General features: G+C 47.5%; 1 protein-coding gene across 4 annotated transcripts; it reads right to left on the bottom strand.

Annotated features, from left to right (window-relative positions):
* Positions 1–1,281: 1,281 nt before the first annotated feature.
* Positions 1,282–14,681, bottom strand: C2H8orf76 (chromosome 2 C8orf76 homolog). Of its 4 annotated transcripts, XM_054020068.1 has the most exons (7): positions 14,214–14,670; positions 10,268–10,403; positions 8,586–8,681; positions 7,812–7,955; positions 6,297–6,823; positions 3,732–3,864; positions 1,282–2,624 (listed from the first exon to the last, which is right to left on the bottom strand). In XM_054020068.1, exons 1-7 carry the CDS (start codon positions 14,459–14,461, stop codon positions 2,466–2,468), a joined length of 1,443 nt encoding a protein of 480 aa, XP_053876043.1. In that variant the 5' UTR covers positions 14,462–14,670; the 3' UTR covers positions 1,282–2,465. The 4 variants fall into 4 exon arrangements, with proteins under 4 accessions (XP_053876043.1, XP_053876046.1, XP_053876044.1 ...); XM_054020071.1 differs by lacking the exon at positions 10,268–10,403 and having other exon boundaries at positions 14,214–14,414; XM_054020069.1 differs by lacking the exon at positions 1,282–2,624 and having other exon boundaries at positions 3,776–4,186; positions 14,214–14,681.
* Between the last annotated feature and the right edge of the window lie 807 nt (positions 14,682–15,488).

Here is a 15,488-nt window from a genome sequence, read left to right as displayed (position 1 = left end):
ATTTATATTACCTACGAGACCCAGTCAGGGCTAGGGACTGCGTAAATACTTATTAGAAGACAAGCCCTAGCCCAACAAGCTTACATTCTAGGCTTAGGTCTCTAAAGTCTGTAGTGGTTTTACATTTATTTCCACTTCCAACTCAAAGTATGAAGTTTTATAAGTTAATCTTTTACTGATTTGGGTCCTGCATATCTTTTTTTGGTGCAGTAGAAATCTGCTGAGAGAGCAGGAGGCTGGCTATAGAGGGTACACAGTAGAGGTCCTTCTACTCTAGAACTTGCTTCACCCTTTGGAAGGCCTGTATATTTACAGGATCTTCTCAGGAGATGAAGCGTGGTTGGGGAGTTCTTCCCGGTAAGCAAATCGATAAACAATTTTCCTTGTTACTGTGAACTCCTAGGCCGGGGACTGCAGTTTACAATTTCAGCAATAAATTAAGCCAAAAATCCTAAACAGGCTCCCACAAGCTAAACTGGCCAATGATCAACAGCACATGTAATTACAAGCAGCTGCAGAAGTGTCCCAACTTTCAGCAAAGCCCGATAAAGATACTGACACACCACTCACATTTGCTTGAGGAGAAAGGCTCATGTAAACAACACCATGAGACTCCACTCCAACTCTAATTGTGGCAGTGAACAACTGATTATGTCTGCCATAAATCAGAATCACTGCATTCAAATGCTTATTAACAGTATTAAAAAGCATATAATTAGATTGTGCTCTCATGCACCAATCACTTTAGAACCATTATAACTAGCTTTCTATAAATCTTCCTATCCAAAAGTAGAAACTGACAGTCAATGAAGTACATATAGTTGTGTGTAAGCATCAGTTTATTCAGTGTCCTCTTTAAAAGAGCCCAATAAAGTGTTTTAAAAGTAAAGAATACACATGACTAAAAGGAATACTTGGTTATATTTAAGTATTCTTGACAAACAACTACCTTTCACAACAAGCTGCCCAGGATGTGGTTTATGAACATTAAGTTACAAAACCACCATAAATAATTTGATATGACATGGAGGCAATTTTCCCCCCCCCCCCCAGGAGAAGCCCAATACTTAACTTTTACTGAACACAAATGATTACTGAGCATTACGGACAACTCTGAACAATTGTTTTAAAGTTCTGAACTCCATTTAAAATTACCAGAGAAGCGTGGTTTTGAGTGTGGGATTACAGTTCAGTGAATTTGTTTTTAAAAGCTTCAGCATTCTTTAGTACATTGAAAAGAAAGGCAAGCACAAGATAAGGAAAATCCACAAGACAACAAAATCATGCTGAAAGAGTATATTTTGATTTGGTAACAGTTAATGAAAAATTAACGAGAACAGAATACATTCAATGTTTGAAGAGGAGTAGGGAATATATATTTTTTTTTAATTAAGAGCACACCGTGGTTGCCTGGAATGCAAACTATGTTGATCAGAGAAAACCAAATAAAGATCTCTGCCTTTTACAAAGCACAGAACAAGTCCAAACCATGTAATTTCACTGCTTTTAAACTTACAGCAAACAGGTGTCTGGATTCATTATAAACTGAAGGTTTAACATGAAAAAAATGTACAGATGAGAGAACTGGTTTGCAGTAGGATCAACACTGCATTTCTCTCTCACACAATTTCACAAAGGGTACTATCAGACTAAGTTCTCTCCAATATGCATAGCCTCAGAAACTTAATACTCTGAGCCCTCTGCACAAGCAAAAGTGGAGATGTATAGTGAGTTCTACACTTGCACAGAAAACCCATTAGTCTTGAAGAGAGACACACTGCACAGACCAGAAGGGACATTTTAGCATTACATTTTTAGAAAGTCAGAGAGTTGCTCCTTATTGAAAATATTCTGAATACAACTTAATATATTAAGGTTCCCAGCTATCTGAATTTGAATAGTAGAAATCTCTCTACTTATAAAGAAATACTAATTTTAAAAACAAACCCACCAGAGTTTAAAATAAGAAACTGCTAATTCCACAGCTCTAAATACAGCAAGATAAAACCAAATACTGAAGAAATTTCAGGCTAGATATTTGTGGTGAGATTCCCCTAAGGACTTCAGAGCTGCAAAGAAATCCTAGGTGAGGTGTGCCCAAAAAGTAAACTTTGTGATGTTCAGTGTTGCAATATGTCTTTGAAGGCTAAGAACGTCACTTGCCGTGGCCCAGTTTTAAACTGGATCTGTTACGTCTATTGGAAATGCTGTAGCACAGAAAGAAAAAGCCAACAAGTATGCAAGGAGACTGAGGATTATAAATGCAGCCAATGTTCTTAAAAGATATAGAATCACGTTACTTTAAAAATAAAGTAATACGAACTTTATTCCATAAAAGTTATTCCGTCATCACTAGAGGTAGAGAAGATAAAAAAATAAATACAACAATAGCCTGTAAATTACTTATGCTGGAATATTCTATATATATATATATATATCTATCTATCTCTGGGAAGAATTGTCTGTCAAAGTGACAAACTGTCTTGGAGCTTTTTGAACCATTTGCCTTCAAATTCTATAGCTGATGTAGTTACCAAGGATGTCAGTGCTGAAGGGCCTACACATTTTATCTCTCCCTGAACATCCTCTTTCAGTTTTTCTGGAATGAGATCCTCTCCCATAACCTGCAGGTGAAATAAAAAGGGGGAAGGAAAAAAACAAAACAAAACAAAAATTACCAGCAGTGAAAATAATACATTCTACAGTAAACAAACATATACTTACATCTAGGAACACTAATAATACAGCCGAGCTAAAATTTCCAACTCATGGTCAAACTGTTCACCTACTGCATTGTGCAACAAGAATGGGACACTGAAGTCCCATGTGTCAGCTACAAAACTCCTCTCAGTTGGTCTTGGCTGTGCTCTGATGTTGGTGTTTTTGCTCACAGAATGAAAGTGAGAAACCTCATTGCCAAATATAAATTCAAGTAATTCACACATGGCAGCAGCAGCAATATTTTGATTTTCCAGGAAGGCGGGAATTATACCAAGAAATGCACGAGAAGGGAGACATTTCCTTTCCCAGATTTCTTTGTGATGTACTAGATAATCTGCATACTACTGCCCTCTAATGGATGGAATCAGTCCTGCTCTAATGTATCAGCTTGCAATGGACTTGCGTTTTAGTGGCTGATTAAATAAAAAGTATAAAGCCCTACTAGTGACAGCAAAAGGAGATTCTCCTTGAGTTCAAAGTATATAGATGTCTATGTGTCTTGAGCTCAACACCACAAAATCCTTTGATGTGTTTGTAATCTCTATGAACTCAGACATGGAATATATACCCACTCTTATGGAACCATCTAAAACGAGTATAGAACCTAGTACACAGAATAAGACGACAAATATTAATACTGTTAAAATAATTATTGCAAGGAAGTTTGTTTGGTTTTCTGAAAAACTAATAAGAAATTGGAGTGTTTAATAAAACTCCATGCGTTCTCAGTTTGTTGCATGTTTATAATTTTCTCTCCTGCATACGTTTTTCTTAAAATGAAACCTGTATCCTAATCAAAGCAAAAACAATCAGGTAATAACAGAATACCCCAAAACAACATGCACCTCTTCAGAGCACCTGCAAATGTAAGTCTGAAGAATAGGTGCTAACATAATGCCCCCTCCCCAATCCCCTGGAACATTTCCATTAGACAAATCTCTGCAGACTAAGTGGATCAATATAAGACAGTGTCTATGAACTCTTGTTTCACAATGAAATGGTACACTCACCTCAGTAATCAATAACAAGGATTCTTCCTTTAAACCAAAACCTTTTACTTTGTCTTCAGTTTCCCGCTGAACCTTTAAATTCTTCTCCAGAGCAAAGGATGACTGTTGCAACTGTGTAATCTGAAGTAAAAGCCTGAAAGTAGAAAGTCTCAATGAAGATATGCAGCCAATTCAGAGAAGTGCCGACTGTCAAAAATATTAAAAAGACAACACGAAATCAAGACTTTTAAAGTATTGTTTTAAAACAAACTATTTTTCTTGGGATTTTTAACCAGGGAAGCAAAGAAAGAGGAGAAATCTGTACACATCTATGCAGGTTATATTATGCTCAACACCGTGATACGAGATACACCATGATTTGATAGGAGATACTCAGCTTCAGCGTACATCCTGTGCTCAATGTCTGATTTCAGACTTAACAAGAAAGCAGCATCTTGCTGCATATAGAGATATCACTGTAAACAGAAGAGATAGAAACTTCAGTTTTAAGACAAAAAGGCACCTTAGATTCTGAAGAATCTCACGAGCTCATGCTCATTTCCACACAAACCAGTCCTCAAATGTAGTTCTAAAATCTTTTACAACTGTATCCATTTCAGAGGAAGTGCTGCAAGCCTGGGCATAATGCTTTTAGTACATTTATAGACAAGCTCTTTCACCAGCAGAAGTTAGTTCAATAAAAGATATTACACCTCACCCCCCATGTCATTCTGAAGTGGGGATTTTATAAAAAGTCCACAGTTTTAGAACAGAACCTTATTCGCTGGGGGGGGTGAAATTCATAGGAACATCTCTCCCAAGGAGAAATTCACCCCATGTAGAGGGCCAGTCAAGACCCATGCATCATGTATGTCTCACTTAAGCCCAGAAAAGCCTAAGAATGCAATGCGACTTCCATTGGACATAGGCCTTGTGCTGGCACTCTGCACAAGGATGAATTTCACCTAGGAAGAGATTTAATATGCAGATGTGTGTATATCTAAAAATAAACTACAACATTTGGAGACACTGGGACAAAGAGTTAAATTACAGTGTTTACAAACACCTGATACTGAACTCTGTGCATGAAACATGATGCATAGCATATCTTGACCTTGAATGTAGTTTTAATACAGTAACTCCTCGCTTAACGTTGTAGTTATGTTCCTGAAAAATGCAACTTTAAGCAAAACGATGTTAAGCGAATCCAATTTCCCCATAAGAATTAATATAAACGGGGGGGTCAGGTTCCAGGGAAATTTTTTTCGCCAGACAGAAGACTATATTTTTATATACACACACACAGTATAAGTTTTAAACAAACAATTTAATACTGTAAATTAATACAGCAATGATGATTGTGAAGCTTGGTTGAGGTGGTGGAGTCAGAGGGAGGGATATTTCCCAGGGAATGCCTTACTGCTAAACGAGGAACTAGCAATTGGCTGAGCCCTCAAGGGTTAACTCATTGTTGTTAATGTAGCCTCACACTCTACAAGGCAGCAGGAATGGAGGGAGGGGAGACAGCATGGCAGGCAGACACAGACATGGGTGTGTGTGTGTGTGTGTGTGTGTGTGTGTGTGTGTGTGTGTGTGTGTGTGTGTGTGTGTGTGTGTGTGTGTGTGTGTGTGTGAGAGAGAGAGAGAGAGAGAAATAGATGCGCATTGCCCCTTTAAGTACGCTGACCCCACTCTAAGTACACAGCCTTGTTAAGTAGATCAGCAAACTGAGATGGCAGCTGCTGCCAGGAAGCTCCCTCCGTCCTGAGCCCTGTCATGTGTCCCCCCTGCTCTATGGAAGATGGGGTAAGCAGGGTGCTGGGGGGAGGGGGCCTCACTGACATAGCGCCCCCTCTCCTCCCACACAGCAAGCAGGAGGCTCCCGGAAGCAGCTTCAAGGCAGAGGGCAGGAGCAGCACAGGGCAGTGGGGGGAGGGACAGCTGAACTGCCCAGCAATTGATAGCCTGCTGGGCGGCTGCCACACAGGGAACGGGGAGCTGATAGGGGGGCTGCCGGTCCACTCTAGTTCCAAGCCTCCCACCAGCTAGCTGCAAAGGGCTGCTTTTCCTGCAAGCAGTGGACAAAGCAGGCGGCTGCCAAACGACGACGTTATAAGGGAGCATTGCACAACTTTAAATGAGTATGTTTTCTAATAGATCAGCAATGTAAAATGAAACAACGTTAACCAGGACGACTAAGTGAGGAGTTACTATATAACAAATAAGTGTTCTCTCTCTTGTGCATCTCTAGAAAAACAAAACTTAAAATTGTCACATTGTCTCAGTCTTGGTACAGTTGAAAATATAAATTTTAATATACTTTTAGAGTTCTTAATCCCCCCGCCCCCTCGAGGGACAGTTATACCTCACCCGTTCTGAGGTGTACACTGAACATTTTAAAATTCCACAGGATGACTAACATATTCAATGACTTACGAAATCTTGGATTCCCCAACAATGAGGGAAATATTTAAATTGACAATATCAAATTTTGATATTAAGGTTTACGAATACTACATTTAAAAAAAAAAATCTTTTTGGACTAAGGGTAGTTAAGGTTATCCCTTTAATTATATATTTAGTTACCTTGTTCTAACAAAGGAGGCACATGCCTTTATCCAAACATCTTTCAATGCTTCCTGTCCCCAGAACTCAAAGGTAGCATGTTTCATTTTGTCCCGTGTTTCACATTCTTCTGTGATATGGAGGGATCCCTCTACCATGTGGCTATCACTGTAAGATACTGAGTTGTCTCTGGTTGTTTTTATAGAAAGTGTTGACCAAACGTCTTCTCTCCCGCTGAGCGTTTTGTGACATTGAAGGTTCATTTCTTTTCCAAACAGTCCTGGTGAGGTTTGGAAAACTTGGTCAATTGCAGTACAATCTTTGCATTGAACAAGTTTCATTTCTGAAATGAATGACGGAGGCAGAGTCTGTAAAAAGCTCATATAAGCCTCAGCAAGTAGCTTCCAGTTCCATGGGTTAAAAGGATGTAAGGAAATCAGTTGCTGTAGGCATGTGATCTTTTTCTCTATATTTTTCAGGTGACAATAAATGGCAAACTGCAGGTTGAGGACAGTTGTTAAATGATCTGTGTTAGTTGCCCCATTTCTCTAGAAACAAATTATGACAGATTAAACACAGTAGAATGGACACAGTCATTATTATTCAGGAAGATATTTTTCCAGTGATGCACAAATCCCTCCCTCCTGCTCTCCGCTTCTGATTTCCAAAATTAATTATCCAAATTCTGTTAAATATTTTTAAGATAAGCTGATATAATTATGTGCAATCAGCTACAGTAGATTCAAAGAATGCACTTCCCTAAGTGATGCCTTATCTGAACCTGACAGTATCATCCTTGAATTTTATCACCACTTATCTTTTTTATAGTTTTATACTGCCACCCATTGACACAGTATCTGAATGCCTTCCACATAAAACAATAGCAAAAGCAAAATCCCTGGTGGACTTCATGGACTCTCTGGCACTTCTCCTTTTACAGGATCAGAACTCTGCATGGGGTAAAATTTTTGGAGGTGTGTGGAAGGGGTTGGTAGTAAATGTTTGGGAGTAAGAAGGGTGTTCAAATTGGGGGTGCTACTTACGGTGAAAAGGTATGGACTATTCATTTACCCCCTTTCTTAATTATATTAATCCTGGCCAGCAGAGCAAATAATAATAATAATATATGGAGATATACCTATCTCATAGAACTGGAAGGGACCCTGAAAGGTCATCAAGTCCAGCCCCTTGCCTTCGCTAGCAAAACCAAGTACTGATTTTGCCCCAGATCCCTAAGTGGACCCCTCAAGGACTGAACTCACAACCCTGGGTTTAGCAGGCCAATGCTCAAACCACTGAGCTATCCCTCCCCTCTAACCACTGAGCTATCCCTCAAGATTCTACTCCTCTTGTTGTTGTTGCCACCAACACTTTTGTGGCAAAGTGTTTTTTGCACTGAGTGCACACACAGGAGTTATTTTACAGGAGAAGGAAATTTTTCCAGAAAACAGTATGTGGGGGGAAAAAAAAAAAAAGAGTACTGATCATGGTATGTAGGTGTTGCAGGGAGTGGGCGGAAAGGACTGCATAACTAACCAGTTTTTCTGCGATATCCAGAGCCTCCTTGTGCCTTCCTAGGTGAGCTAAACACCGAGCCTGGCCCTCTTGGACATCTCTTCTCATTGCAACGTTACTGGAAGGTAACAGTAGCAAGCAGCTCGAGTACTCATACAGGGCTTTCTAGTAGGATGTTTGCAAAAATAAAAGTTAAAGTGAAAAGCAACAGGATATAGGACTAAGCAGAACTAAACGAAAAAGATCAAAAGCTATAACTTGAATATGCACCACAATTACAGCTATAATCTGAGCGGATAGGAATTTGAAGATCAAATTAACAACTTATTTTGTTTCAGGTGACCTGCCAAGTACTTTGAAAAAAATGGCATGAGCTGGTTTTTTGGAGGGGGTGTGGAGGGAAACGGTGAACGTCTTTATTATGTATAAATATTAACAAGGATGATGAATATAAAAAGTGTTAAACCCAAGCCTTCAGACTGATGAACAATCTCAACTATCACTGACATAAATGAGGTATCAGAAAACATCTGGAAAAATCTGTTCTATAACTCAGCTGATAAGTCAATCCTTACAAAATATATTTGATTACAGAAACCATTTTTCATTTGGACCCAGTCAGTTTTAAGTGGAACCTGCTATATTTCAAGTTTTGAGCCTTATCTGCTTGAGGTTCCCCTTAAGAACTACAGGTCATAAACATTCAAGCTGTCGATGCAGAAAGCTTCAATTATCCAAGACCTCAATCTGACTTATATCCCCGTTTCGCAGAAAGTACTGGAACCATGAAAATACCTGAAACTCTTGTTGTCTGTATGCCAAATCACCTCTGAATTTTTTGGCAGTTAGAATTTCAACATCGTCCTCGCTGTTTGCATCCTCACAAAACCACTGTAAACACAAAGGAAAATATTCAAGTGTATTGTGGAAATTGAAGTTATGATTTTCAACTTGGCTACTAAGCAGTTTACAATAACAACTACCAGTGTCTGGATTGAGTAGAATATTTCAGGATGAGACTACACAGCAGTAGATTTGTAAGTGGAGACACAGCATGAGGGCCAAAGCAGCCATTATATTTAGAACAGGGGCGAGCAAACTATCTGGCCTGTGAGCCAGTTTAAGCCGGCCCGCGAGGGGGTCTGGGGCTTGCCCCACTCTGGCGCTCCAGCCAGGACGCTGGGTCGAGGGCCGCACCCCAGTGCTCCAGCTGGGGTGCTGGGTTGGGGGCCACATCATGCGGTTCCCAGAAGCTGCGGCATGGCCCCGCTCCGGTGCTCTAGCCAGGGTGCAGGGTCGGGGGCCGCTCCATGCGGCTCCCGGAAGCTGCGGCATGGCATTGCTCCGGCTCCTACGCGCTCCAATGGCCCCCTCTGGTGCTCCAATGGGAGCTGCAGGGCCGGTGCCTGCAGATGGGGCAGCGTGCAGAGCCACCTGGCCACACCTTCGCATAGGAGCTGGAGAAGGGACATGCCACTGCTTCCAGGAGCCGCTTGAGGTAAGCGCCGCTTGAAGCCTGCACACCAGAGCCTCTCCCCACACCCCAACTCGCTGCCCCACCCTTGAACCCCCTCCTGCTCTCCAAACTCCTCGATCCCAGCCCGGAGCACCCTCCTGCACCCCAAACCTCTCATCCCCAGCCCCACCCCAGAGCCTGCACCCCTAGCCAGGACCTGCACCCCTTCCTGAACCCCTGCTCCAGCCCTGATCCTCCTCCCGCCCTCCGAACCCCTTGGTACCTGCCCGAGCACCCTCCTACACCCAAAACTCCTTATCCCCAGTGCCATCCCAGAGCCCGCACCCCCAACCAGAGCCCACACCTCCAACCCCAATTTTGTGAGCATTCATGGCCCACCATTCAATTTCTATTCCCAGGTGTGGCCCTCAGGCCAAAAAGTTTGCCCACCCCTTTTTTAGAAGCTACCACACCAAGCTCATAAACAAGTAAGTTCACCATAATGGGTAAAGATAATACTGCATTAAATGCAAACATTTATGGTACAATAAGTTAAGATTGTGAACCAGACATCTAAAAAAATAAGGAAATTAAAAAGTTAAGGTTTCAACAGCAATTTATCTCAGGTATGTTACACAGCCTATGTATTTTATAGCAGGGGTTCTCAACTTATTTCTTTCTGAGCCCCCTCCCTCCCAATATGCAATAAAAACTCCATGGTCCACCAGTGCCACAACTGCTTTTCTGCATACAAAAGCCAGGGCCGGCATTAGGGAATAGCAAACAGGGCAGTTGCTTGGGGCCCTATGCTACAGGGACTACCGCAAAGCTACATTGCTCAGGCTTCAGCTTCAGCCCTTGGTGGAGGCCTCGGGGCTTCAGCCCAAGGCAGTGGTCTTCACCTTTCTGCTCTAGGCCCCAGCGAGTCTAATTCTGGCCCTGATTGACGGACCCCCTGAAACCTGCTCGCAACCACCTAGGGGCCCCCGGACTCCTTAAGAACCACTGTTTTATAGCATACCTTAAGTACTGGCAGGCTGAAGTGTATAGTCAACAAATAGAGTAGAAATCTAAACTTTTCAATTTCCTGATTCACATTCTTGGTTTTCTGAATTTTAAAAATGTTGCATTCACAGTCATTTTCGCTTTTTTTCCCCCTAAGAAAGATTAGAGACATGCCACTGAAAAGTTTTCACAAAGTTCTGCTCCTTCTAAAGTGCCATAGCAGCATGACTATTCTATTCGACAGATCCTCCTCATCACCATAGTATCTGAGCATCTTCCAGTAGTGCCTTAATCACCATAACTAACATTTGCCACGTGTGGTTCATTCTTTCTCTCATCCTCTCCTCAGGATGTGTTCAATGGAGAGTTTTGGTTTGATAGGGTGTGGGTGGAGGCTAGAGGGGTGTGTTTTTTTAACTGTACATGCCACTATATATTTATGTTAGAGCAGACAAATGGCCTAAACTCAGAAACACTGTAAAGACTACTCTCAAAGCCAAAATGGACTATCTGCCATCAGCGCTCATTTTACCATGAAAATTTTACTCATTTTGGACGCCATGAAAAACTGTATGGATTATTATTTGTATTACCATAGGAGCCTCAGTCATGGACCAGGATCCCATAGTGCTATACGAACACAGAACAAAAAGCCCCAGCCCTGAAGAGTTTACAATCTAAGAAATGGATAAAGATCTAATGCACATGTGTGAACACTGCAGGCCCCATTCTGCTCTCACTTAGACTAGGCACTGCAAGAACCCCATCCCAGCCCCTCCCCACAATGTTCCTCCACAACAGTGCCCCTCAATCCAGCCCCTCAACAGTTCACCTGACCCAGCCCCCCAGACACAGTACCCCCCCCAGCCCAGTCCCTACTGCCTGTACAACAGTCCTTAAGATTGCCACCTTTCTAATTGCAGTTAACCAGAGCCCTACAGGCCCTACTCCTGCTCTGCCTCTTCCCCTAAACCTCCATCCTGTTGCTCATTGGATGTCTCCACATGCCTCCCCCAAACTGGGCTCCCTCTGCTGAGCAGGAGCTGGTGCTGGTTAATGATCTGGTGCCTCCCCCTGCCCTGCGGTAACCAGACTGTTAGATGTATTGACTGGACACTGCCAGGTCCCCTATTCAACTGGGCTTTCCCTATATGGCACCCAGACACAGAAGCCAAAAACTCGACTGTCTGGGTAAACCCCAGACAGACGGCAACCATAACATGGCCCCCAACTCCCCAGTGCCCCCCAGCCCAGCCCTCACTGCCCATACAACAGTGCCCCCCAGCCCAGCCCTCACTGCCCATACAACAGTGCCCCCCAAGCCCAACCCTCACTGCCCATACAACAGTGCCCCCCAGCCCAGCCCTCACTGCCCATACAACAGTGCCCCCCAGCCCAACCCTCACTGCCCATACAACAGTGCCCCCCAGCCCAGCCCTCACTACCCATACAACAGTGCCCCCCAGCCCAGCCCTCACTGCCCATGCAACAGTGCCCCCCAGCCCAACCCTCACTGCCCATACAACAGTGCCCCCCAGCCCAACCCTCACTGCCCATACAACAGTGCCCCCCAGCCCAACCCTCACTGCCCATACAACAGTGCCCCCCAACTCCCAACAGTACCCCCAGCCCAGCCCTCACTGCCCATGCAACAGTGCCCCCCAGCCCAGCCCTCACTGCCCATACAACAGTGCCCCCCAGCCCAACCCTCACTGCCCATACAACAGTGCCCCCCAGCCCAACCCTCACTGCCCATACAACAGTGCCCCCCAGCCCAACCCTCACTGCCCATACAACAGTGCCCCCCAGCCCAGCCCTCACTGCCCATACAACAGTGCCCCCCAGCCCAACCCTCACTGCCCATACAACAGTGCCCCCCAGCCCAACCCTCACTGCCCATACAACAGTGCCCCCCAGCCCAACCCTCACTGCCCATACAACAGTGCCCCCCAGCCCAGCCCTCACTGCCCATGCAACAGTGCCCCCCAGCCCAACCCTCACTGCCCATACAACAGTGCCCCCCAGCCCAACCCTCACTGCCCATACAACAGTGCCCCCCAGCCCAACCCTCACTGCCCATACAACAGTGCCCCCCAGCCCAGCCCTCACTGCCCATACAACAGTGCCCCCCAGCCCAGCCCTCACTGCCCATACAACAGTGCCCCCCAGCCCAGCCCTCACTGCCCATACAACAGTGCCCCCCAGCCCAACCCTCACTGCCCATACAACAGTGCCCCCCAGCCCAACCCTCACTGCCCATACAACAGTGCCCCCCAGCCCAGCCCTCACTGCCCATGCAACAGTGCCCCCCAGCCCAACCCTCACTGCCCATACAACAGTGCCCCCCAGCCCAACCCTCACTGCCCATACAACAGTGCCCCCCAGCCCAGCCCTCACTGCCCATACAACAGTGCCCCCCAGCCCAACCCTCACTGCCCATACAACAGTGCCCCCCAGCCCAACCCTCACTGCCCATACAACAGTGCCCCCCAGCCCAACCCTCACTGCCCATACAACAGTGCCCCCAAGCCCAACCCTCACTACCCATACAACAGTGACCCCCAGCCCAACCCTCACTACCCATACAACAATGACCCCCAGCCCAACCCTCACTACCCATACAACAATGACCCCCAGCCCCCTAACAGTCAGCCCAGCCCCCCCGCCCAAACAGTGCCCCCCAGCCCAGCCCTCACTGCCCATACAACAGTGCCCCCCAGCCCAGCCCTCACTGCCCATACAACAGTGCCCCCCAGCCCAACCCTCACTGCCCATACAACAGTACCCCAAGCCCAACCCTCACTACCCATACAACAATGACCCCCAGCCCCCTAACAGTCAGCCCAGCCCCCCCGCCCAAACAGTGCCCCCCCAGCCCTCACTGCCCATACAACAGTGACCCCCAGCCCAACCCTCACTACCCATGCAACAGTGCCCCCCAGCCCAGCCCTCACTGCCCATACAACAATGACCCCCAGCCCAACCCTCACTGCCCATGCAACAGTGACCCCCAGCCCCCTAACAGTGACCCCCAGCCCAGCCCTCACTGCCCATGCAACAGTGACCCCCAGCCCAGCCCTCACTGCCCATACAACAGTGCCCCCCAGCCCAACCCTCACTGCCCATACAACAGTGCCCCCCAACTCCCAACAGTACCCCCAGCCCAACCCTCACTGCCCATACAACAGTGCCCCCCAACTCCCAACAGTACCCCAAGCCCAACCCTCACTACCCATACAACAGTGACCCCCAGCCCCCTAACAGTCAGCCCAGCCCCCCCGCCCAAACAGTGCCCCCCCAGCCCTCACTGCCCATACAACAGTGCCCCCCAGCCCAACCCTCACTGCCCATACAACAGTGCCCCCCAGCCCAACCCTCACTGCCCATACAACAGTGCCCCCCAGCCCAGCCCTCACTGCCCATACAACAGTGCCCCCCAGCCCAACCCTCACTGCCCATGCAACAATGACCCCCAGCCCCCTAACAGTCAGCCCAGCCCCCCCGCCCAAACAGTGCCCCCCAGCCCTCACTGCCCATACAACAGTGCCCCCCAGCCCAACCCTCACTACCCATACAACAGTGCCCCCCAGCCCAACCCTCACTACCCATGCAACAGTGCCCCCCAGCCCAACCCTCACTGCCCATACAACAGTGCCCCCCAGCCCAGCCCTCACTGCCCATACAACAGTGACCCCCAGCCCAGCCCTCACTGCCCATACAACAGTGACCCCCAGCCCAGCCCTCACTGCCCATGCAACAGTGACCCCCAGCCCCCTAACAGTGACCCCCAGCCCAACCCTCACTGCCCATGCAACAGTGACCCCAAACCCCTAATAGTGACCCCCAGGCCCCAGCCCAACCTTCACTGCCCATACAAGTGCCCCAGCCTCCCTGCTCCTCGTGGGCCCGGCCCGGGGGCAGAGGAAAGTCCCCGGGGGCTCCCGCGAGCCGCCGCCCCTCACCTGAGGCTCGCAGCGCTTGGCGGTGTAGGCCGCGCAGCCGCCGCCCCGGCCCCTGTCCCTGCTCCGGGCGAACATCGAATCCTCGAATTCGAACCCGAACCCCAGCGCCAGCTCCATCGCCTCCGCAAACCGGCCTCCTTGGCCACAGAGTCTCCGGCTAGAGCGCCCCCCGTCCCGGAACGGATAAAGCCCTGGCTAGAGTGTCCCCTGCTGAGCCTAGCCAGAAGGAGGTGCCCCACGGGGACCATAGAGAAGCGCGGAGCCGCGGCTAGAGTGCCTCCCCTGATGGGGTATTGGGCAAAAATCAAGGAGGACGCGGCTAGAGAGTCCCTCCCTGGCTATAGAGAGGCACTGGCGGCAGCTAGAGTGCCACCCCGTGCTTGCGGTAGCCATCTCGGATTCGGGCAGGGCGCTCCAGGGGCGGCGCTGGCATTGAGGGGGAAGAGCCGAGACGCTGGTGGGAACCGAGCAGTCTGAGGGCATTGGGTCAGGCACAGCGCCCCAGGGACTGCAGCTCCCGGCATGCAACACACCTTCCTCTGCCAATGGGGGGGGGGGGGTGTCAGACGCGGAGATTACAACTCCCAGCATGCAATGCTCTGCGTGCTGGGGAACTGTAGTCCTGTCCCTGCCCCGTTGCATGCTGGGAGCTGTAGTCTCAGGCTTTGCCAGTGGTGCCTGTGGTCGGTGTATGGCCCGCGGGCTCCCTGTGGTCACGCATAGGTCATAGGCAGGATAGGAACTGCTCTCAGAGACACATGGGCCTCGTACCACTTTCTCTTGTATCCCCTGCCGGAAAGGTTAATATTTGCATTAGCACCAGCCACCAGTATCCAAGATTAGGAGGAGCATTGCCAGCAGATTGAGGGAAGTGATTATTCCCCTCTATTCGGCACTGGTGAGGCCACATTTGGAGTATTGCATCCAGTTTTGGGACCTCCACTACAGAAAGGAAGTGGACAAATTGGAGAGTGTCCAGCAGAGGGCAACGGAAATGATTAGGGGGCTGGGGCACATGACTTATGAGGAGAGGCTGAGGGAACTGGGCTTGTTTAGTCTGCAGAAGAGAAGAATGAGGGGGGATTTGATAGCAGCTTTCAACTACCTGAAGGGGGGGTTCCAAAGAGGATGGAGCTCGGCTGTTCTCAGTGGTGGTAGATGACAGAACAAGGAGCAATGATCTCAAGTTGCAGTGGGGGAGGTCTAGGTTGGATATTACAAAACACTATTTCACTAGGAGGGTGGTGATGTACTGGAATGGGTTACCTAGGGAGG

The sequence above is a fragment of the Malaclemys terrapin genome, chromosome 2 (genome assembly GCF_027887155.1).
Source record: "Malaclemys terrapin pileata isolate rMalTer1 chromosome 2, rMalTer1.hap1, whole genome shotgun sequence".
NCBI classification, from domain to species: Eukaryota; Metazoa; Chordata; order Testudines; family Emydidae; genus Malaclemys; species Malaclemys terrapin.
This window is presented reverse-complemented; position numbering and strand designations above follow the sequence as displayed.

What these genes read in the sequence shown, in the direction of transcription:
- C2H8orf76 (XM_054020068.1), bottom strand. Translation starts at nt 14,461, where the DNA reads ATGGTCCCCGTGGGGCACCTCCTTCTGGCTAGGCTCAGCAGGGGACAC. An exon ending in TGGATATCGCAGAAAAACTG is followed by an intron (nt 6,824 to 7,811) that starts GTTAGTTATGCA and finishes ATTTGTTTCTAG; the next exon opens with AGAAATGGGGCAACTAACAC. An exon ending in CCTTGTTATTGATTACTGAG is followed by an intron (nt 2,625 to 3,731) that starts GTGAGTGTACCA and finishes TTTCACCTGCAG; the next exon opens with GTTATGGGAGAGGATCTCAT.